Source organism: Cynocephalus volans, chromosome 17, assembly GCF_027409185.1.
Source record: "Cynocephalus volans isolate mCynVol1 chromosome 17, mCynVol1.pri, whole genome shotgun sequence".
Lineage (NCBI taxonomy): Eukaryota > Metazoa > Chordata > Mammalia > Dermoptera > Cynocephalidae > Cynocephalus > Cynocephalus volans.
The window spans coordinates 534,285-557,825 of NC_084476.1; the positions used below are offsets into that span (position 1 = coordinate 534,285).

The 23,541-nt window shown below is 48.4% G+C and overlaps 1 protein-coding gene across 2 annotated transcripts in view; it reads right to left on the reverse strand.

Annotated features, from left to right (window-relative positions):
• Positions 1 to 23,541, reverse strand: part of CACNA1B (calcium voltage-gated channel subunit alpha1 B) — a 195,330-nt gene that overhangs the window by 62,304 nt on the left and 109,485 nt on the right. For both annotated transcript variants that reach the window (XM_063081919.1, XM_063081920.1), the window contains exons 19-20: positions 15,887 to 16,711; positions 14,730 to 14,938 (exon numbers count right to left, since the gene is read on the reverse strand). In XM_063081919.1, the coding sequence (XP_062937989.1) occupies positions 14,730 to 14,938; positions 15,887 to 16,711 (1,034 nt within the window). The remainder of the gene's footprint in view (positions 1 to 14,729; positions 14,939 to 15,886; positions 16,712 to 23,541) is intronic.

Below are 23,541 nucleotides of genomic sequence, written 5' to 3' on the forward strand. Positions count from 1 at the left end.
ATAGAAATTATTTTTTAAAGGAAGAAATAAAAGAAAAAGTGCCCACAAAAGAAATTCAGAAACCCATAGTTACTATTTTAGAAATGTATGTAATAGTTAGTTAGTAATCTGTTAGATCATTTTTTATACTACGCTGCACACTTCAAACTATTCAAAATAATTGCACTGAACACATAAATAAAAACATAAAGCAAGAGCTGACAGATCCATAGAGAGAAAGAGATTTCAATACACCTGTCTCAATTATTGATAGGCCAATCAGGCAAAATATTAGTAAACAGTATATAGAATATTTGAGCAACATGACTAGCAGACTTGATTTAGCAGATATATATGTATATATATAAATTCCAGTGCTCCCGAAATTAGAGAAAACATATTTTTCTTAAGTACACCCAGAGCATTTACAAAAATTTGACCATAAAATAATTGACCATAAAGCCAAGCCATAAAGCAATTGTAAATACATCTCAAATGAACTATCATACAGGTCATGTTCTCTAATCACAGCACAATTAGGTTAGAAATTGAGGTAGTAATCAGAAACAAAAAGATTAATTAAAATTTTAATTTTATACTTGGAAATTGAAAAACAGACTTTAAAGAATTAATGGGTCAAAAATGACATATTCACAGATGGTACAACTGTGTCCACCTAAAAATAATCTACAGAAAAACTATTTAGAGTAGTAACAAGAGAGTCTATTTGGCAACTCTGTGGCTGACCACAAAATCAACAGATAAAAACTGTATTTTTATACAGTAGGAGCAAATAATTAGAAAGTAGAATTTTTAAAAATAATACCATTAAAAAAACAGAATAAGCAAAGCAAAAAGACAAAAAGACAACATTTTCAGCACAGGAGAAAAGAGACACAAATATAAAATCCAAGAAATCAGGTAAAAATCCTACAATTTTCAATCTGAATTACAAGTGCCATAAAATTCAGGACATACTTTTCTCTTTTAAAAAGTCCACCAAAAAGCCTGAAGTCAATAAAAAAACCCAGTAGCAATGACCACAGGTGATGGTCTTCAAACATGTTTCTTATCAAAGGCACCATCTGGGCCAGGCTCTACCAAAGCAGACCGTGAGATGTGCCTGATGAAGGATGTGCTCCCAGAAGAGACCACACGGGACGAGAGAAGGACCAGGACGTGACAAAGCCGAGCAGGAGTGCAATCCCAGGGGATGTCCTGCAAAAGGGAGCCTGAGCCCCCATAGGGGCACTCTGGGCTCCCAACTAAACTTCAGAGTTGTCCTGACCTGAAGCCACAGCACCGGGCACCTTCCTCTCATTGGCCGAGGGCCACCCAGGGGATGTAAATGGTCCTGAACTGCAGTAGCTCTGCAGTCCAAGGGCAAGTCCTCCGAAGAGGAGCAGAAGGTGTTCAGCCACGGGAGGCAAAGATACACTGAGGAAAGGGAAGGGAGACCCACAGGAGGGACAGCAGAGCCCAGGGTACAAGTCTTTCCGGAGAGACGGCCAGTTCCAGGTCTGAGGCAGGAAATGTACAAAATGATCCTGGAACATGTCATAGATGAAAACAAGAAAACTGCTGTCAAAAACTATTACAGGCATGTGAGAAAAACAAAAAAGCCAACTTTAAGGGTCTCCCACTGGACAAGATGGGACAATTTAAGCGTCAAAAGTAATACAGGTAGTGATTCCAAAGGACTAACACACATCAAATACATTAAAACCAAAATTTCATAATAATAGTTTTCTTAAATCTCTCACTGGTCACGTTTGGAATTGCTAGGGCACCCTGATTCATTACTTTGAAAATTCATAAATAAAGGGACAGAATCAAGCACGCATCTTTCTCAATACAGACACAAACTGCATTGCAGAGCAACCAAACAGTTCATAAGATCTTACCATCCTTCCCTACAGAAAAAGCTAGAATAATAAACACACAAAGAATAAGAAAATTATAAATTCACCATTTAGTGACTCTTACTGAACCGTAGACGGGTAATAATCAACGGTGTCACTAGAGCCATCAGGGAAAGGCCCATGAAGAACTTTTCAATGGGAGGGTCAGGCTGAACCGATGGACCTGTCTTCACGTTGCCCAGAGAGAAACCAGACGTCGCGGCTCCTGACACAATGCATCAGGAAGTGACAGCACCAGTGACAATGCTTTCCAAAAGAACTGAACTTGCTTCTTTCTAACCAAGGCCCTAGATCTGTGGTCCACAAACAGGGGTAACTGTGGCCATGTCTAGAGACATCTTTTTGTTGTCACTACTTGAGGGTGGTACTGGTATCTAGTGGCAAGAGGCATGAAACGCACAAGACAGCCTATGACACTAACATCACAACAGTGCCAGGGGTCAAAAGCCCTCTGCCAGGTCTAATTACCAGTTAACAGGACACACTGAAGACAGAGGTATGTACTAAGGGACACCACGATGCAATCAACCAAACCCGGAACGTGGGAGAGACTACAGGATAAACGACATGGTTTCTTCAGCAAATAAACGGCATGAATAAAAAGAAAAGGGGGAGACTTTTTATAGAGTAAAAGAGACTTAGATTAAGTCAAGTCAAGTGGGAAAGACTTTTCTGGATTCTAACTCAAACCGCCTGTAAGAAGTTATTTTTGAGATAACGGGTAAAATTTGAATGTGGAATAGGTATCAGATAACATTAAGGAATTATTATGAACATTGCTGAGTGTAATAATGCTACTACGACTATGCTGAATCCTTCATTGTCAGAGATGCTCACCGGCATTTTAATACCTGAAATAATACACAAGGAAGCAGGAGACACACGTGAGGTGAGACTGGCAAAACGTGGGTAACTGCTGAGGGCGGGGGCAGGACATGGGGGTTCGTTACACTTGTCTACGCTTTCCCACGTGCTTCAGTTTTTCATAATAAAAAAGGTTTTATTTATGCAGCCATAGAGAGAAGACAGAGCCATACAAAGGGACCACAATTTAGACTAACGACTGGCTTCTTCTTGATCTGAAATATAAAGAGTGATGAATTACAAGAAGAAATTATCAAATCAACAGCAAAAAAAAAAAGGGAAAAAATCCCAATACGACATAAAGTAACCTCTGCCATTTGGAAATTCAAAACCATATTAATAAACAACTCACGAATCAAAACTTGTAATATACAACTAAAATAATTCGTAGAGCAAAACTTAATGCCTTAAACACACTAGCAAAGTAGAAAAGCTCAAATGTCATGAACTGAAAATACAAAAAAATAAATTGGAGAAAGAACGTTACAATACAGGTAAAGAAAGTAGAAGAAAGGAAATAATGAATAACAACAGAAATTAATGAAACAGAAAACAATACATACAGAAGATCGAGAAAGACAAAGATTGAGGCCTTGATAGACTGTTTAGATCGACAGACCTTTAGGGAAAGAAGGGTTTATCAAAGGAAGGGGGGATGGAGGGACAGAGGAAGTGAAGGACATTAGAAACGTGAAAGTGCCACGACTACTAATCTAGCAGACACTAAAAAGCTAGTAAGAAGCTGGTTCCTATAGAGGATGGCATGACCTACACGCAAACGTCTCCCCAGATCCTCCATAAACTGTATGGTCAATAAGGAGAGAGAACAAAATCATCCACAGTCCACAGCTACAGCGTAAGGGAAATAAGAAGACTACAGACTTGAATTCACATCCAAGCGGGGAAATAAACACCTGCGACCTGCAGAATCAGGCAGAGATGGCATGGAGGGCAGGAGAGGGCACCAGGACCCTCGTGACAGTGGAGTCTGGACACCAGCTGGAGTCCTCCTTGGAAGAGAGGGCCCACCTCAGGCAGAGAGACACGAAGAGCAGGTCTGAGACCTGGGCGATCAGAAGAACACTGGGTCTGGGGACTTGACAGGAAGGGGCCTGGAAAGTACACGGGACTGCAGGTAGCAACCTGGACACTGCTTTTCTAGGACAAAGAAATTCTTCAAAGGGAAATGTGTACTTTGGTAGCTTAGTGATGAGATGCAAGTAGCCGAGTCAAGGAGCCCACAGAGGCATGATATTATCAAAGGATCTGAGCTAGACAGACCCCCCGCCCCAGTCCAGACAAAGAACTCTCATTGCACTAATAGAAGCAGGAAAGCAAGTAAAGCCGTCCAGGCCCCTCCCCACACTCCACAAAATCACATGTAATTGCTGGTCCAGGGAAATCAAACACTTTATCATCATCTGAAAAAAGAACCCAACATCCATACTGAGATTCTGTAAGAAGAAAATACAAAGTAAGGAGGAAAACCGTTCAGCTAACGGCAATATTCCAGACACAAAGAAGCCGCAAAGCAGAGAAAAACTAACACGGCTTTTCAGCATAAATTAAATATAATTAAACAAGCAATTGCTAATAGGAAAGAACACGACAAATCAGATTCAAAAGTGCAAAATAACAAACAGAGGGACAACTAGGCGACGTGAGATAAGAGCTGACCAAACTCAGGAGAGAAACTGAAGAAAAAGACAAAAGCATCTCAGAAATCAGAAGGAGTGCAAGGGAAACAGACACGACTGAAAGCGCAGGAAGGGGAAAAGCAGACAGGAGTAAAATGAGCCAGAAGAAAAAGATATGAAATAACAGATGAGTTGTGAAAAGGATTAAAAAGAAAGTTATACAGAAGACAAGCAAAGTAGATCCAAGATGTCTGTAACTGGAATGTCTGAAAAAAAAAAAAAAACCAGTATAACAGAACTAACAATTAAAACTATAATCCCAGAAGTTTTTCCTGAAATAAAATAACAGTTATCAACAGATTTTTGAGAAAAGTGTCAAAGTAATTCAGTGGGAAAAGGATACTCTTCTCAACAAATAGAATGATTGAAAATCATAGGGAGGAAAAAAAAACACAACCCTTATCTCATACCACGTATAAAAATTAACTCAAGAATTCAGCTTCTAGAAGGATGAGGCAGAAATACTTCCCCCACCTATCGCACTAAGCACAACTAACTACAGCAGTGTCCCCTTATCCATGGGGGACAAGTTCCAAGACCCCCCCCCCAGTGGACGCCTGAAACTGGGGATAGCACTGAAACGTAGATACAGTATATTTTTTCCTACACATACATACCTATGATAAAGCTTAATTTATAAATTAGGCTCAGTGAGAGATTAACGATTGGGTCATTCTGGTTATACCCAAACTAAAATTGGAGTCAAAGGGCCAGGAGAAAAAAGCACTCAGGGCACATAGCACCTGCTGCAAGAAGAATCTTCTACAAATCCGGCTGTCAACACGGCCTGCCGCAACACGAAGACTAGTTGTACCTTGTAGCTGCTGAAACAACCTGCCACGACTCCGAGACTGATTTAATCTACTGCCGTCACTCACCAATCAACGCCTGCCAACTCCCAAAACTCTACTAGTGCCAAACAGCTTTCTTTCAAAACAGTATGTAACATTCCTCTAATAAAATTCCCAGACTTTTCTCTGTTCTTTGGACACACCAGAGACCGCCCCACTCTCCGTGTGTGCCCCAGATTCCAATCCTGTTTTCCCAAATTAAACATTATCTTAGAGATCTACCTCTGTGTATTTTTTTACTTTAAGAACAACCAATGATAAAATAGGGCAATCATATAACATCCTGTAACACAGGTCGCACGAATGCGCCGCCCTCTCTCTGCAAGCGTCTTGTACCACACTCATCCTTCGTCTTGCGATGATGTGAGAAGATGAAATGCCCACGCGATGAAAGGAAGTGAGGTAAATGGCACAGGCATTGTAACATAAGTGGAAAATTCCAGAAATAAGTAACTTTTAAGTTTTAAACTGCACACTGTCCTGAGTTGCATGGTGACGTCTTCCACCAATCCACTCCATCCTGCTCGGGTGGCCATTAGTCACTTAGTGTCCACCTCAGTTTTCAGATCAGCTGTCATGGTGTCTCAGTGCTTGTGTTCAAGTAACTCTTCTTTTACTCAACAATGGCCCCAAAGCATAAGGGCAGTGATTTTTGGACGGCTGTTGACTGCAGGTATCTGAAACCACAGATGAGGGGGAACTACTGCGTGTGTGGGACCTGGGGACCCAAGGAATGACATACCAATAAGTTTTCTTTTTCGGGGTTCTGTTCTATGCCCCACATATCCCAGACTTGGTGCTAGAGAAGCCAGCAATGCCAACAGGCGCAAATTTTTAAAAGCCCCCACAAAATCCAGCTCTCCCTAGTGAAAGGACTAAGAAAGGGGCCAACCTAGCAAGACGGAGAACGTGCAGACAATAATCACTATACTACAACCAATCTCCGCAGAAAAAATACGGCCCTACCTCCACTCAAACCAGCAGAGGTTGAGGGGGGAGCCTGGACTTCCAGCCTCACTGAGTGTAACAAAGCCTCCCAAAGGCCGTGCTGGGTGCTGTCGGAGAAAGCCAAGTGGAGAGGAGGGACTTTCATCACCACCCAGTGGTAACAAGACCCCCCAACCCATACAATGCCAGAAAGATCACATGGGGAGCTGGACTCTGAGCCTCACCCAGCAGGAATGAGGCATCCCTTCCCCCTTGTTCCTAGAGGGAGTCCTAGGAAAGACTGGATTTTCACTACCACTGGAGGTAATGAGGTCAGGCTCCATTGTGTCATGGCAGCCATGTGGGGAGCAGTCAGTCACAAGTCACTCCTAACTCTCCCAGCCAGGTCAGTATAAGTGGAGTCTTCAAGGGGAGCTGAAATTCCCACCCTAGCCCAGCAGTAATGAGGAGCCCCCTCCTCCCACTGGGGGTCAGAGGAGGTCAAATGAAGAACCTGTACTTTCACCCTCATCTGTCAGTAATGACACTACTACCAACCCTCTTCCTGCCAGAGTGGTGTCACCATAGACCAGCAAAACAGAAGATTTAAATAAGACTCAGAGGCTCATAACATAATATCAAAGTATCTAGGTTTCAACCAAAAATCACACCAAAAACCAGGAAAATCTCAACATGAATGAGAAAAGACAATCAATAGACACCAGGATGAAACAGATGTTAGAATTATCTGACAAAGATTTTAGAAGCACCCACTGTAAAAATGCTCAGACAATTAAAAGCACGCTTGAAACAAATAAAAAATAGAAAACCTCACCAAAGAAACAGAAAGCCTCAGCAAAGAAATAGAAGATATAAAGAACCAAATGGAAACTTTAGAACTGAAAAATATAACAACTAAAATTAAAATCTCAATAGATGGGCTCAACAGCAGAATGAAGGGCACAGAGGAAAGAATCAGTGACCTGGAAGATAGAACAACAGGAATTACCCAATCTGAACAACAGAGAGAAAACAGACTGTAAAAAGTGAATAGAACTCAGGGGCCTTTCAGATTATAACAAAAAATCAAACATTAATGTCATCAGTGGCCTGCAAAGAAAAAGAAAAGGGCAAAGCTGAAGAAGTATTCAAAGACATCATGGATGAAAAACTTCCAAATTTGGCAAAAGACATAAACTTACAGATTCAAGAAGTCAAGTGAAACCCAAACAGAATAAACTTAAAGAAACCCATGCCAAAACACATCATAATTAAACTTCTGAAATATAAAGACAAGGAAAAAAATCTTGAAAGCAGCGAGAGAGAAACATCTTACCTAGAAGAAGAAAACAATTCGAATGACAGTGGATTTCTCATCAGAAACCATGGAGATCAGAAGGAAGAGGCACACGTTTTTTCAAGTGCTGAAAAAAAAAGAACTGTCAACCCAGAATTCTATACCCAGTGAAAATATCCTTCAGGAATGAAGGGAAAATCAAGACATTCTCAGATGAAGGAAAACTAAGAGAATCTGTCACCAGCAGACCTAAAATAAAAGAATGGCTAACAAAGTTCCTCCAAACAAAAAGTAAATTATGAAAGAAGAGATACTGAGACATCAGGAAGGAAGGAAGAATAACAGGAGTAAAAATGGGGTAAACCCAACACACTTGCCTTCTCCTCTTGAATTTTCTAAATCATGTTTGACAGTTGAAGCAAAAAATGTGGTTCTAAAGGGATGTAGAGGAAATATTTAAGACAATTATATTATAAATGGGGTAGAAAAAAAAGAGATGTAAAGAGAAGTAAAGTTTCTATATTTCACTCAAACTGGTAAAATGACAACACCAGTAAACTGGGGTAAGTTGCAAATATGTAATGTAATACCACTAAAAATCCTATATGAGAGATACATTCAAAAATACCATAGACATATCAAAATGGAATTCTAAAATATGTTCAGATAACTCACAGGAAGACAGGAAAAAAACAGAGAAATGAGAAGCAGACAGAACAAACAGAAAACAAACCAAAAAAAAAAACCCCAGACTTAAGCCCTAATCTATCAATAATTACATGTAAGTGGTCTAAATAGGCCAAGTAAAAGGCAGAATTGACAGGGTGGACTAAAAACATGACCCAACTATACACTGTCTACAGGAAACTCATTTCAAATATAATATACCTAGGTTAAAAGTAAAAGGATAAAAAAAGGCATATCATGCAAATATTAATCAAAAGAAAGCAAGAGTGGATATATTTATATAAGATAAAGTAGACGTCATATCAAAGAAAAGTGCCAGGTAAAGATAAGGACGTTACACAATGATAAAAGGGACAATCCACCAAGAATACATAAAAATCCTAAATGTGTATGTACCCAACAACAGAACTGCAAATACAAGAAGCAAAAACTCATGGTACTGAAAAGAGAAACAGATAAATCCACATTTATAGTTGCAGACTTGAACCTCAACAATTGATAGGTCTACACAGAAAATCAGCATACATACAGAAAAACTCAATGGCACTACCAACCGACAGGATCTAATTGACACTTACAGAACGTTCCACCCAAAAATAGCAGAATGCGTGTTCTTTACAAACACGCACAGAACGTATATCAAAATATGCCAGGGCCGGCCCGTGGCTCACTCGGTAGAGTGCGGTGCTGATAACACCAAGGCCCCGGGTTCGGTTCCCATATACGGATGGCCGGTTCGCTCACTGGCTGAGTGTGGTGCTGACAACACTAAGTCAAGGGTTAAGATCCCCTTACCGGTCATCTTTTTAAAAAAAAAAAAAAAAAAAAAAAAAATATGCCATATCCTGGACCATAAAACAAACTTTAACAAACTAAAAAGAACTGAAACAATACAAATTGTACTCAATGACCACAAAGTAATCAAACTAGAAGTCAGGAACAGAAAGATAACAGGAAAATCGTCAAATACATGGAAACAAATCCTCGAGTCAAGCAGGAAGTCTTAGGGGAAAAATTTTAAATGGAACTGTACAAACAAGAAAATATACAATATGAATACCTGTAGGATGCAGCTGAAGAAATGCAAAGAAGGAAATTTATAGTACTAAATGTTTACTTTAGAAAAGAAGACTCAAATCAATAATCTAAGCTCCCACTTCAAGAAACTAAAAAAGAACAAAGTAAGCCCAAAAAATAGAAAAGTGAAAATAATAAAGAGCAGAAATCAAACGAAATGGAAAACAGAAAAATAGAGAAAATCAATGAAACAAGAATCTGGTTCTTTGAAAAGAGCAGTAAAATTAACATACATCCAGCAAAACTGACAAAGAAAAAAGAGAGAAGACAACAAGTTACCAATATTAGAAATCAGACAAGCTGTCACTGCAGATCATGCAGATACATCAAAAGGATACCAAGGAAATACTACAAACAACTGGACATGCAGAAATTTGACAACTTATTTGAAATGGACCAATTCCTTAAAAAGCACAAACTACGACAACTCACCCAGTATGAAATAAATAACAGCCCTATAACTATTAAGAAAATTTATGTAATGTAAAAATTCCCAAAGAGAAATGTTTCATCAGAAAACTCTACCAAAGGTGGGGAAGAAGATATAACAACCACAATTATTTGAAGTTGATACAACAAGCAAACAGAAAGGACATTGTTGGGGGGGAGGGGGGGAGGGAGAAGGGAGGGAGGTGTTGGTGATGGGGAGCAATAATCAGCTACAATGTATATCGACAAAATAAAATTTAAAAAAAAAATAAAAAAAAAAGAAATAAATTAAAAAAATAAAATAAAATAAAATAAAAAAAAAAAGAAAACTCTACCAAACATTTAAAGGAGAATTAACACTAGTTCAACACAATCTCCTCTGAAAAACAGAAGGAGGAACAATTTCATCCAGTCCAAAACGTTTTATGAATCCTGTATTACTGTGATACCAAAACCAGACAAAGACAGCACAGAAAACTACAGACCAATATCCCTCATGCATATAGAGGCAAAACTCAACAAAATATTCAAATATTCAGCAATATATAGAATAAGTATCCACAACAACCAGTAGGGTTGATCCCAGGTATCCAACGTCAAGTTAATATTTAAAAATCAATTAATATAAACCACTATATTAACAGAAGAAAAACCACATGATCATATCAATTGATGCAGAAAAACATTTGATAAAACTCAACATCCATGCATAATAAAAATGGGGGAAAAAAGGAATAGAGAGAAATTTCCTCAACTTGAAAAAGAACATCTCAAAAAATAAAATAAAATAAAATAAAAAACCTTACAGCTACCGTCATACTCAGTGGTGAAAGACTGATGCTTCCTACTGAACAAGCCGGCAACGTGGGAACAGCGTCGGTTCTCACCACAGCTGTTGCACACGGCACTGTCAGCCCCAGCCCGTGTGACAAGGGAAGCAAAGGAAATAAAAGGCACGTGTGTCAGGAAGGAAAAAAATCACACGTTCATTTGCAGATGACTTGATTCTGTGTGCAAAATCCCAAGGAATCTACAAACATACACCGAGGGCAAATATAAGCCACAATTACATAATTTATCGTAAAATTTGGTGAAAATGAAGATACCAAATATCAGAATCTATAGGATACAATTAAATTAGAAATTGGAGGAAAGTTCATAGCTTTAAATAATGACATAACAAAAATTAAATAATAAAATAAAATATTCAACTCAAGAAGCTAGAAAAGGAATGACAAATTAAAACAAACGAAAGCAGAAAGGAAATAATAAAGATAAAATTGAAAAGTAAAGGTTTTAAGTACAAAACTGTAGCAGAACTAACAAATAAATTAAAATGCTGGTCTTCTTTTTATGAAAATCTACAAAATGGATAGACCATTAACTAATCTAATCAAGAAAAAAAGGAAAATATTCAAATACGCAGGACAAAAAATGACAAGGGGGGGAAAATGCTGAATGAGAAGGAAATTAAAAACAAAACAAAACAAATTACTTAAGCCACTCCTTTGCATAAGTCTATGTAAATAAATTGAAAAGCCTAAAGTGGATAATTGCTTTTTTTTTTCTTAATTCACAGAGCTAGTAAGTGATTAAATGGATACTTTCTAAGGAAAATATACTTTACCAAACTCATGTCAGGAGACAATATTTAAACAGATCAATATCCACACAGAGATAGAGAAATTATCAACAAACTACCCTACAAAAAAAGACCAGACACATGGTTTCACAAGGGAATTCTACCAAATGTTTAAAGACCACATAATGTCAATGCTATTTGAACCATCCCAGAGCACAAGAAAAGAAGAAAACATTTTAATTCTTTTTATGAACCAATAATAGGTATATCCCACAGAATATCTCCTCAGGTAAAATTTCCTAACAGAGCACCTCTGACTGTGAAACGCCCACACTTCAGGAAAACATACACGTCTCTCATTGCTGGATTTTGGGGCTGACGTTTATGTGGAAAAAATGTATACATCGTATACATCCCCAAAACTCAGTACAACCCTTTAAACAAAATAATGTGCAGGTAACTCTCAGGAAAGATTTCAAATTTACTTGATAGAGTATCAGAATCATGTGTGGATATTTTTGAAAAGTGCAAGAAGTTTCATTTAAAGGAAGTGTCCAAAGCAATTGTTTATTAACAGCTATTTCAACTGGTGATCAGGAGACAACATGCTAAGTATTTTATGTCCCAGTGTGATAGTTTGTTACTTTTTACTATTTAGCTGTGCATTAGTTATATTTTAGGAAGTTGGTTGGGGATTTTGAGTTGACATGTAGCGCATTATAATTTTTCATCATTTAAAATAACGGGAACGGGAGCCTCGTTCAGAACGTTTCACTTCCAGGAACAGAGCAGTGAAGCTGTGGACTTAAGCAAGAGATAACTGTACGGCCCTGATGCCTAACCCTTATGATGCTTAACATAACACAAGAAAGCTGTAGAACACATCTCACGTAAAAGTACCGATCCAAAAATCCTACACAAAATATGAAACACAACCTAACGTCACATTAAAAATAAATATAATAAACGAGCAGGGTTTACTTTAAGATTGCAAAGATCATGCCATATTAGGAAATTCATTACTATAAATCCCTATATTTAAGGAGAAAAAAATACATTATCTCTATGGATGCTTAAAAGTTCCTCAACAAAATTCAACATCTATTCCAGATAAAAACACTTATTGAAATGGGAATTAATGGATACTATAACATGAAGTTACACACGTGATTTCACATCATGATTTTACACGCACACACACTCCTCATGCCCCAAACCAGAATCTGACTCAGTACAGGCAGGAACAAAGCAAAGGCGCTACGACTCCACTCCCACTTGTCAGCGTCCAGGCCAGTGCAATCAGGCAAAAAACAATAATAATGGGGGGCCTAGAACCTGGAAAGGAAGTGGTAGAGCTATAATGCAGAAGTCCTGATAGAAGAAAAGACAAAAAGAACCAACACTACCACTCAGCAATCTGAGGATTCAGAAAAGTCGCAGGATGCTTAATTAACATTTAAAAATCAATAGCCTAGATTTCTACGTCTAACAGACGTAACAACAGGGACCAGGTAACCCCCCCGCCCCAGCAGTAACAACCAAAACCACAAGGTATCCAGAGAATGAAAAGCTGAGCCACAAACCAGGAGAAAATGCTCTAAAACACAAACCTGATAAAAGACGTGTGTCCAAAATATACAAAAACTCTTAAAACTCAACAATTAGAAAACAAAAACAAGCCAATTCAGAAGCAGGCAAAAGGTCTGAACAGAAACCTCACCAAAGAAGATACACAGATGGCAAATAAGCGTATTGAAAGATGCTCAACGCCATATGTCACCAGGGAAGTGCAAATTAAAACAAGACACCACTACACACTCAATCCGAATGGCTAAAATCCAAAATACTGACACCACCAAAAGTCGGCGAGGCTGTGGAAAACAGGAACTCTTGTTCATTGCCGATGGGAATGCAAAACGGTACAGCCGCTTCGCTTCGGAAGACAGTTTGAGTTTCTACAAAGATAAACCTAGTCTTACCATACAACCCAGCAATCACACTCTTGCCCATTTACCCAAATGACCTGAAAACTTATGCTCCCAAAACCCTGAACGTGAATGTTAACAGCAGCTTTACTCATAATTGCCAAAAATCGGAAGCAACTGCGATGCCCTTCAGTAGGTGAGTGGCTAAACACACTGAGGTACCTCCAGACAATGGAGTGTTAATTCAGTGCTAAAAAGAAATGAGCTATCGAACCACAAAACGACAGGCAGGAACCTCAAGTGCATGTCACTAAGTGACAGAAGCCAGTCTGAAAGGGCTGCACACTGTGTGATTCCAACTCTGTGACGTTCAGGAAAAGGCAAGACTATAGAGACAGTGCAAAGCTCAGGGGCTGCCTGCAGCAGCTACGGGTAAGAAGGGTGGGGAGGGGGTCACGTCCAGACTCCTTTGGGCAAACACCAGGTGGGGACCCTGGGCTTGTCCTCAAGCTAGTCCAGAGAGAATCAGACTGTGGGGAGCAGGGCTGGGAAGACAAAGACTTACTTGCGCCCATGGGAAGCGAAACAAGACAACGGACCAGGGATAGCTTTCCTCCAAGGACACAAAGAGGGAGGGGAAGCTGAGCCTGCCGCCCCCACTGTCATCCCCGGGATGACAGTATCCTGACCGGGTCCCCGTTTGAAGCCTGGATGCTTCACCTGGCATCCCACATGAGCCTGCTTCTGCGGCTTCTCCCCTCTTCCCTCAAAATGCTCTCTGTACCTGAGAAGGGAAAGCAGCTCCACGGTGCTCGTGAGATGCCCGCGCATCCTCCCCACTGTGTGAGGGTCTGTATCTGTCACCTGCAAGTTTCTCCCTACTAGACAGGCTTGGGGACGGGAATGACATCTGTGCCCACACACAGTCAGGCATGGAGAGGCTGCTCACTCAGGTCTTACGAACTGTGCGTGAGGGAGTGGGCGGAAGAAAGGAGGCAGCTCAGCGGGGGCCTCGGGGAAACCTCGGAGCAGGGACCACGTGAGCACGTGGGCAGGTGAGAAGACACCTACCGAGAACCTCCTCCTCCTCACCCGCTAGTTCTCAGCCCCAGTCAAGGCCGTGGCCACAGTCTTTAGCAGCTTTTGTGCAACTACAGAGAGTCGTGACCGTTTTGTGCTCTGTCTTCCTACAAGACTGGCTCCCCTCTGCTGTGCTTGCAGCACCCTAACACAGTGCCTGACACTTAGCTGGCAACTTCCAAATTTTGGAAGTGGGGAGAATGGAGCTTACCCTTCAGTTACCTCTGGTGCACTAAAAAGCAAAGGGATATCAAGGGACAGATGCTGACAGCAAAGGGCTTTCTCTCCAGCTGGGAGAACAATGCACAGAGAAAAGCTGGATCCCCAAGCAGCTGCGGTGCAGCAGGAGGGACAGAGAGAGGTGGACCTGCACGGGCTGGGCCTTGCCCTACTGGTACAGGAAGATACTCACTGGAAACTACCGTGGTCTCCCCAGGAGGTCCTGTCAGCGTCACTGGGATGTGCACAGTGGTGCTTGGGTCCGAGGGTTGACTGCCCATCCGAGTAACGTTCCGCTGATTGTCTGCGTCCTCTGGCTGTTCTTCCACCTTCTGGAGACAGGTGCTGGGCAGTGCATGCACAGGGCCCACACCCTGCGCTTCCAGGTCACAGTGTGGCTCCCTGCAATGAAGAATGCACATCAGAGTCTGATGCAGCCCCAGGCTCCTATTCAGTCTGGAAAACCCAGCTCCTAAGCCTCTGCCCAGACCAAATAAATCTCTGACCACCTCCTCTGCTACTCTGGCATTTTGTATGGTTTTTATCACCCTGTATGCTTCTTCGTCTTTAGATCTGAATGTTAGGGATGAGGCTGACTCACCTGCCTGCCCCTGGCACAGAACCTGGCACAGCTGGCATCGGAATGTTTATGTGAAATAGAACTGTTTGCAGAATGAAGGACACTGGAGCAGGATGTGTCCCTAAGCCACTCCACCCAGTGTCCCCCCCCCCCAGGCCAAAGGCCTGCACGGAGCTCTGCACACACAGACAGTGCCACCGCTGGCTGGTCCTGAGCCGTGGCCTCCAGCTGTCTGTGCTCTGGGTGGCTTGTGGCCAGTCGGCAAGCATGGAGACTGCTAGTGCCAGCCTCCAGGCTCCTGTTACTTCAGGCCTCTCGGAGTCAAGGCAGGTCCCACGGCAGCCAAGGAGACGGCCACACCAGCCTGTGGGTCCTTTCTGTCAGTGGCCACACAGCCTGGCCCCTGGCCCCGCCAGCCAGCACTGTCCCCCTCGGGCTCCCTCATGCTCTCCAGCCTGTCCTCCCTCCACAGTGTCCCCCAGTTTTCTCTTCCTGGGGGGCCCCTTCATTCCTCCCAAGCCCTTACGTCCCACAGCAGTGCTGACCCCTGAGCCCTTTCTCCTGGGGTCTCTTAAAATAGCGGCCGACACTCGTGTGCACAGTCCCCGCCAAGCAGCTTTAAGCAATTGAAGGGCCACCTTGCCGGGCAGGGTGAGGGTGAACGGGGCAGCCTGGCCAGGTCCGCTGCCCAACCCCGTGGACCCCGCCCGGCCAGGACACCGGGCCCAGGCGACCCCTGTCCCTCCACGGCCGCGCAACCGCTCGCTCACTCGGGCTGGTGGCTCCGGAGCTCCTTGTCCTGGGCGTCCTGGGTCCCCTGGGCGTCCTCGGCCGCCTCGTCCGCGGCGTCCTTCTCGGCGGCCTCGTGCGCAGGTGGCGCCTTGTGCCGGGCCCGGTGGCGCCGCGCTGGCTCCTCCCCGCTCTCCGCGTCCCTGGGGCCAGCCCGGGGGCCCCCGCGGTGCCGCGCGCGCCGCTCCGCCCGCTCTGCCCGCTCCGCCCTGGGCGCGGCCGCAGCGCCGTCCCTGCCCTGGTCGGGCGCGTGCCGGTGGCCGCGGTGGCGCCGGGGCTCGCGCTCGGCCGCCTCCTCCGGGGAGCCGCGCCGGTGGTGGCGCCGGCCGCCCTCGGGCCCCGGGCCCCGGCCTGGCCCGCTGCGCGCCTCGGGGGCCTCCTTGCTGCGGCTGCGGCGCGGCCTCGCCCGCTCCTCCCGGGCCCCGGGCTCCGCGCTGTCGGCCGTCGGGGCGTCCGCCCGGTCCTGCTCTCCCGCTGCGGGAGCCGGGCCCGGGGCCCTGTCCTTGTCGCGGTGCCGGTGGTGCCTGCGCGGCGCGTCCGCGCCCTCGGGAGCCTCGGCGCCCTCCGGCCGGGCCTTGCTCGCCGCGGGGCCCCGGGGGCCGTCCCGGGCCGGCTCCACCACCAGCGGCCGGTCCAGGTGCGTCTTCACGTCGGGCCGCAGGTGGCGCGCGGTGGCGAAGCGCAGCCGCTCCTCGGGCTCCATCTCGCCGTACAGCGCCTCGCAGCTGGCCCGCAGGGTCTGCAGCCGCAGCTGGCCGGCCCGCTGCTCCCACACCGAGCGCGCCTTGGCCGAGCTCTGCTGCCTGCTGTGGGGACACTGGCAGTGAGTGCCCGCCCGCCCGCCCACCTCTCTGCCTGGGGGAGCCACAGATGGACACACAGCAATGGCGGGATGGCAGAGTGGAAGCAGAAGAGGTCGGTCGGGGGGACACCCGGGGAGCAGGATTCAGCACCCCCCCTTGGTCTCCCTCAGGACCCTGCAGACTGTGACAGCACCAGCCTGTCAGGAGGACCCACGGGGGGCTCGAGGCCACTCTTGAGCAGGTGGACGGCAGCCCGAGGCCAAGGGGTGCAGGGCATTGGGAACAGTGGGCACCAGCAAGAATGTTCAGATGCTTCCAGGACGGGGGACGACTGGCCAGGAAGGGCAAGACGGGGCATCGTCCAAACCAGGCAGGAACGATGGAAAGGCAGGACTCGGGGAGCCCCTGCCGCCTCCCTGGGGAGCTGGGCCCTGCTCCAGCACCAGAGCAGCGCGGCCTGCCACAGGAGGTGCACGACAAGCAGCCGTTCCTCCAGAGGCCCCCACCCATCGCCACCTCCCGGGAGGAAAGGAGCTGTTTACAAGGGAACCCAGGAAGAGGCAGGTGCTGCCAGGAGCAGACAGCAGCGGACGGAGCATCCGGCCTTCTCAGGAGCAGACACAGAGCCTCAGCCCCTCCCCAAGGTGATCAGCCCTGGCCAGGCAGCTGCCACTTGGCTGAATGACCAGGAGCCCAGAAGGCAGGCCTGGGGCTGCAGACACCCCTACCATGGTCACCAATGTCCTTCTCTCTCAACTCCATGGAGAGCCCCACCTCCCAGCAGGGCCACAACCCTCAGATACCCCCAGCACCAGGGCTGGCTGGTGGTCCAGGCTTGGTCCTCGCTGCCCAGACTACCGAAGTCCTTGATCCACCCTCCGACCTCAGGACCCAGGCACCTCCTCTATTCACACATCTCACGTTGGACTCCACAGCCCAGGGTGCACAGAAAGCCCTTTGCTTTCTAGGCTTTTTGCTGAGTAAGACCACCAAAGTAGGCAACCCCAGTCCCACCTTCACCAAGCGGAAACCGCATCTGGGCTCAGTGCCGCCTCATCCAGCCCTGCAGCCACCTCGAGAATCAAGAGCTACTCTTTTCCCAGTTTCACAGATGAGGATGCTGAGCCTGGAGAGAGGCTGTAACTTGCTAGGGGCCCCACAGTGAGTCACTGATGGAGCCAGGATCAGACTCAGGCAAGGGCAAAAGGGAAAACAGTGAACAAGGTGTAAGGCCTTGGCCACACCCCAACTGCACTAACAGCCGCAGCCTGCAAAGGCTCAGGCCAGCCTGCTCCCAGCTCCAGGACCCTGGGCCACTCAAAGCACCACTCTGAGCTGCAAGGACAGGTGTGGGAAAAGCCCAGTCCCTGCAGTCAGCCTGTCCAAGGTGGACAAACAAGAAACGCTGTCCCTTTGCAGGAGAAGTCCACGTTCCAGTGTGGGGAGCCATTTCCGGGTGCAAGGCCTTGCGAGTGTGAGTGCAGAGGAGCACAGTGCCTCACCTGGCACCCGGGGCAGGGGGCAGGCCAGGCAACGCGGAGGGCCACCTGCTGACCCACAGCCTTGGCTGCCACCCCTGGCCCTGACCTGTCTCCCCTAAGGCGTCGAAGCCGTGCTGCCTCCACTCCCAAGGACGCCCTGCAACAGACCCACAGAGGACCTGCCCACTCCCAGCCGGGACCAAAACAAGGGGCCCGACTCTCCACCGTGCTGAATGGTGTAAAGTGGAAGACAGCCATGACGGGTGTCCACCAGGCATAGGAGCCCCGTGAGGGCCGACGGCCACTCACTGCCTCAGTCCTCTCAAGCAGTCCAGGAGCCCGAGATGGGCCTGGCTCTGAGCCATTTGGTCAGCAGTGAGTGGCCCACTCTGATGAAGCCACAAGTCTGGGGGCATCACGGTTCTGTCAGGAAAGACAAGCCGTGAAGACCATGGGAACGTGCGGCGGCTGCGGGCTCAGGAGCTGTGTGTGGGTGCAGATGAGCTGCACACACACGCCCTGCCTCACCTTGCCCTCGGCTGCAGCCCCTTCTCCCCAGGAGCCAACTAAAGCACGCGGAGAGTCCAGGTTATCTGCTGGACTGAAAGGTGCCATTGGGTGGACAGGCTCCCCCATGACTTCCCAGGTGGAGCAAGACACTGAGCGGCCTGTGCACGGGCCATCTGCACACCCCACGTCGGCCCCCTGTGGCACCACCTGGCCTGCTCCTGCTGGGTCTGTCTGCCACTGTGGGCCCCAACATCACCAGAGACTCTCTGCATCTGCCCACAACGCAGCCGCTACCACTTGGCTCCTCTCTGGATGTGTCCCCTGCATCTCTGAATCTGCATGCCAGGTTCCTCCTTGGTATCTGAGTCGGCCCACACATGCCCCGTCCACTATCTCTGTCCTTGCTCTGCTGGCACAACACCCCACTGACCCAAAGTGCAGTGTGGCTGGTGACACTCATCCAGGCAAAGCCCTTATTTAAAAGGGCTCTTTGAGGAACCACATGGAGGACCCCTTCCCATGATGTCCTGGCTCAGCTTGTAGGTGCAACCCCGCTGTGCCAGGGAACAGCTCAGTCACACCCAACCCAAGTGCTGTGGGCGACTGCAGGACTCAGAAAGAAGCCTTGAGGGTCTCTGTGGCCCTGCTCTGAGGTCTCCAGGCTGAGACAGCCAGAGGCCCACAACAGCTGTGAAACAGCTGTGAAATGTGAAACAGCCCTGGTGTGACACCATCAGTCCCTACAAGTTTTCTTGCCCCATGAGACAAGAGCCAGCAAGCAGCCAGAGATCCTGGGAAGACTGAGCCCAGCTCTATGCTGGCTGCCATGGGGGGGACAGCAGGAGCGTCATCATCACCAGAACGCAGAGTAGGCACCTGGCCACCTCCATCCAGGTGGCCCGACTATACCTGACCACTTCAGGGACCCCTTACTTGCAGGGCCTGGCCTCACCCTTGAGAGGAAGGCCCTGGGGACAAGCCACCCGGGAACACTTCCCCAGGAGGAGCTGCCCAAGCAGCAGTCAGCCAGTTAGGCTGGTGTCGCCCCCAGAAGGGTCACTCTGGGGTTTCCATTGGCTCTACCTAGGGCTCCGGCTGGTCCACCACAAGCATCCCAACTGAACAAGAGCTGTGCTCTTGCTGGACCAAGGACTTCCTAAGAATCACAGACGCATTCCTTCCCTAGTAAGGGGCTGGGAGGACCCCTGGGGAGCCCTCTGCCATCCCTTCTTCCAGCGCCCTGACTGCGCACTAACCACAAGGAGACGTGAGCCCAGTGGCCAGTCCACTCGGGAAGGAGACACACTCGAGACACCAGAGTGGCCACACACAGACAGATGCAGACAAGAGGACAGAGACCAGGAGGAGAGGAGGGGCTGAGCTCAGATAGGTCTGACCCCATGGGCAGGACTTGGCCACATTGAGGAGCGTGCCCACCATCCTGCCCAGGCCACTGAAGGCTCGCCTGGAGCTGCCCCATGAAGCAGATGACTTGAGGTGGGAAAGCAGAGTCAGGAGTGGAGGGAAGGTGTCTGCATGTAGTTATCATGAAGCCATGGGTGGAATATTGTAGCAGAGCGACTCACGGTGAGTTTATGCTGGAGACAGATGAGTTGCGAGATACAGTACCTCGAGTTTGCTTTACAAAACTGCACATGCAAAAAACAGAATAAAACAGAAGTGAGAAAAACAGAGAGAAAGTCCTGAGAGACACTGGCGGCACCCGTGAGCTGCGTCAGTGTAGGCGCGGGCTGCAGTGTGCATCTGGGCAGGAGGCCAGGACGCACCCACCAGACAGGCACTGGCTGAGACCCTGGGGCAAAAGAGAGGTTGAGAGCCAATTCCACATGCAGAGAAGTGACGCTAAAGTGGACACAGTGCACCCCAGAGTGGCTGGAGGATGGGGGCCTTTATCTCGGGGCGCACCTGCCACAGCTCAGCGCACACTGCTGCTGGAAGGGCTGACCATGCTGCCTCCTGGCCCTCAAGTGGAGCAGAGCCGGCCAACACAGGAGGCAGTGCCCTGGCCTGCGCTGCTGCCTGACCCACCTGACTTCCTGGGGAGCACCTGGTCCCCACACCACCCACAGCCCACCCCAGCCCCTCAGCTCTAACCCAGGTGCTTACAGCTCACCATGACCCCTGCAGGGGCAAATCGGGTTACATCACCAACCCACACCCCCTTTGGGTGTCCAGATATGTCTATGTGACGTTCCAGAAGCTTTTTACAAAACCATGAGAAAGAAACCAGAGCTCCCTTTACAGCTTGTCCCTTTCCATTAACTCCCCGCAGGGCAGGGCCAGGTGAGCTTCCAGCTCCTCCTCCTCAAGGCCAGGGTCTCTGTACATTTGTGAGGAGCTCAGAGCAGCTCAGCTGCCCACAGGCCCTGGGTGGAAACAGGCGTGTGTGCGTGTGAGCAAGGGTGCGGCCAGCCTTCAGAAGTCCGGGTGAGGACAGGGTGACACAGCAGAGAAAACCAGGAGGACGAGGCTAAGCTCAGCTTCCCCGCCTCCTGGGAGCCTGAGGTAGCTGTCACCTGAGGCCAAGACACTCACCACCTCAACCGACCTCCCAGGGATGAGGGCTGCCCCTCTGAGGTGGGATTCCAGCACCATGGTGTCAAGCTAGCAGAGCACACCAAGAGCCTCCCACATGCCAAAGACACCACATGTCCTCTATGCACACGGTGCACACGCAGCACCTCAGCAGTGCTCTGTTCCACAGACCGCATGCGCGGCTGTGTGCAGCAGGGCAGGCGAGGGGCACTCAGAGGCCTCACTGTCACCCAGCCCACCAGGAGAACAGGAAACGGGGGGGTGGGGGGACAGATGACAGACAGACAGCTCTCGGCCCTCAGAGGTCTCAGCATGACCCAGGCAGGCAAATGCACACACACTCACACACATTCACACACACACTCATGTACACACACTCTCACACATACACTCAATCACACACACTCTCACACATACACATACACACTCACACATACACACACACACATACACACACGTACACAGTCACACACATTCACATACAACACACACACACATTCACATACACACACTCACACTCTTACACACACGCACACACTCGCACACTTTACACATGCTCACACTCACATGCGCACACTCGCACACACGCTCACACGCACACACATATACACTCACATGCACACACGCGCGTGTACAAGTACACACTCACTCACCATCACATATAGACACACACACACAAATTCACACACACACACTCAGTCACACGTGTACAAGCACACACTATCACATATAGCCACACTCACACGCACACAGACACACACACAGTCACACACAATTCACACACACACACACTCTTGCACACACTCAGGGGCCTGGCCTCACCTCCTGCATGGGGTCCTCCCGTGCACTGATTCTCGTGGGAGGCTGATTGCCACAGGGCATCCTACAGTCAAGCCAGACTGAGTTCGCACCCGACAGGTGTGCTGAGGCCTCACCAGAGGATGAATAGCAACCTGCACCCCACGCACGGCCTGCAGGACCCGCCGCCAACCCAAGAGGGGAACACACAGGGGATGAGGCCTAGACACACCCAGGCTGGCTTGGGCGGCCGCCCCTTCCCAAGTGTGAGGGCCGCGACACGGAAGAGCCAGCCCCTGAGGATGCCAGCGCCACAGCCAGCACTGACACCTTGCTTGGGACCTGCCGGGAGGCACACACCTGGGGATCCTCCAGGAGAAAGGAAGTACTTTTCCCACTTAGGAACCGATGTGGTGCTAAGGCCAGAGGCTGCTGTCCTGTGTGCCCTGTTCCCAGGGGAGCCAGTCTACAGCCTTGTTCCTGCAAAGCAGCATCTCCAAACAGGGACAGGGTGGCAGAGGAGGAAGAGTGCCAGGCCTCCTTTCTGAGCATCCTGAAGCTCTCTCCGTGGCTGTGCTGACGGTCCCGGCACCCTCTTCCCCGAGGTGTGAGGCCCAAATGGCAGTGGACACCCTCCCACACACCCCCACGGAGCCTCCGGGAACAGCAGAGAAGGCAAGTGCTGAACAGAAACACCAGGCCCACGAGGGCTCACCCACCACCCCCCTACAGCAGACCACCTGCCACCAGCCTGCAGAGCGCGGCGAAGGGCATGGGAGGGAAGCTGAGTCACGGCAACTCCAGGACCAAGAAACCAAGTCACACTGACGGAATAACTAACTGGCCAGACATTGAGACATCGAGACACCTAAACTGCTAAGCGTGGAACCTCCCACAGCCGTCTGAGTGACAACTGCCGTGTCCACTCATGTCCGCTCTGCCCATTTCTTTATCCCTTATGCCGCCCCCGCAGGCCCCTCCCATCCCTGCCTGGGTCCCCCAAGGGGCCGAACCTCTTCTAGCTGCTTCTTCCCCAAAGACCAGCACCCTTTGCTTGGCTTAGAGACAGGTCCTCTACAAGTGCCATCTCTCTGGTGACCTCCAGGCAGGAACATGACCGCGACAAGGGTGCACACTCACATGGCACGTGCGCTCACACACAGGCGTGCACTGCACGCACACACACACGCTCAGCAGTGCAGACACACTCATCAGCACAGATGTGCCACGGCTGTGCCTACTGCCATGGCCACGGTGCCTGCAGAAAGGGAGGGCCCTACACAGCCAGCGGCCCGCTCATCTGCACAGGAGACAGGAGGCGGGAAGCGAGCCAGGCTCGGTCTGACACGGAGAGCACGGGAGCGTGTCTGCTCTCTCGTGGTCCGCCCTGTGACCGGGCCAGGGGCCAGGCTCTCCTGCCTCCCTCCCCAGGGGCTGACCTTCCCCTGCCCACTGCAGCCTTTAGCCCTGGGCTGGGCACTTTGCCCA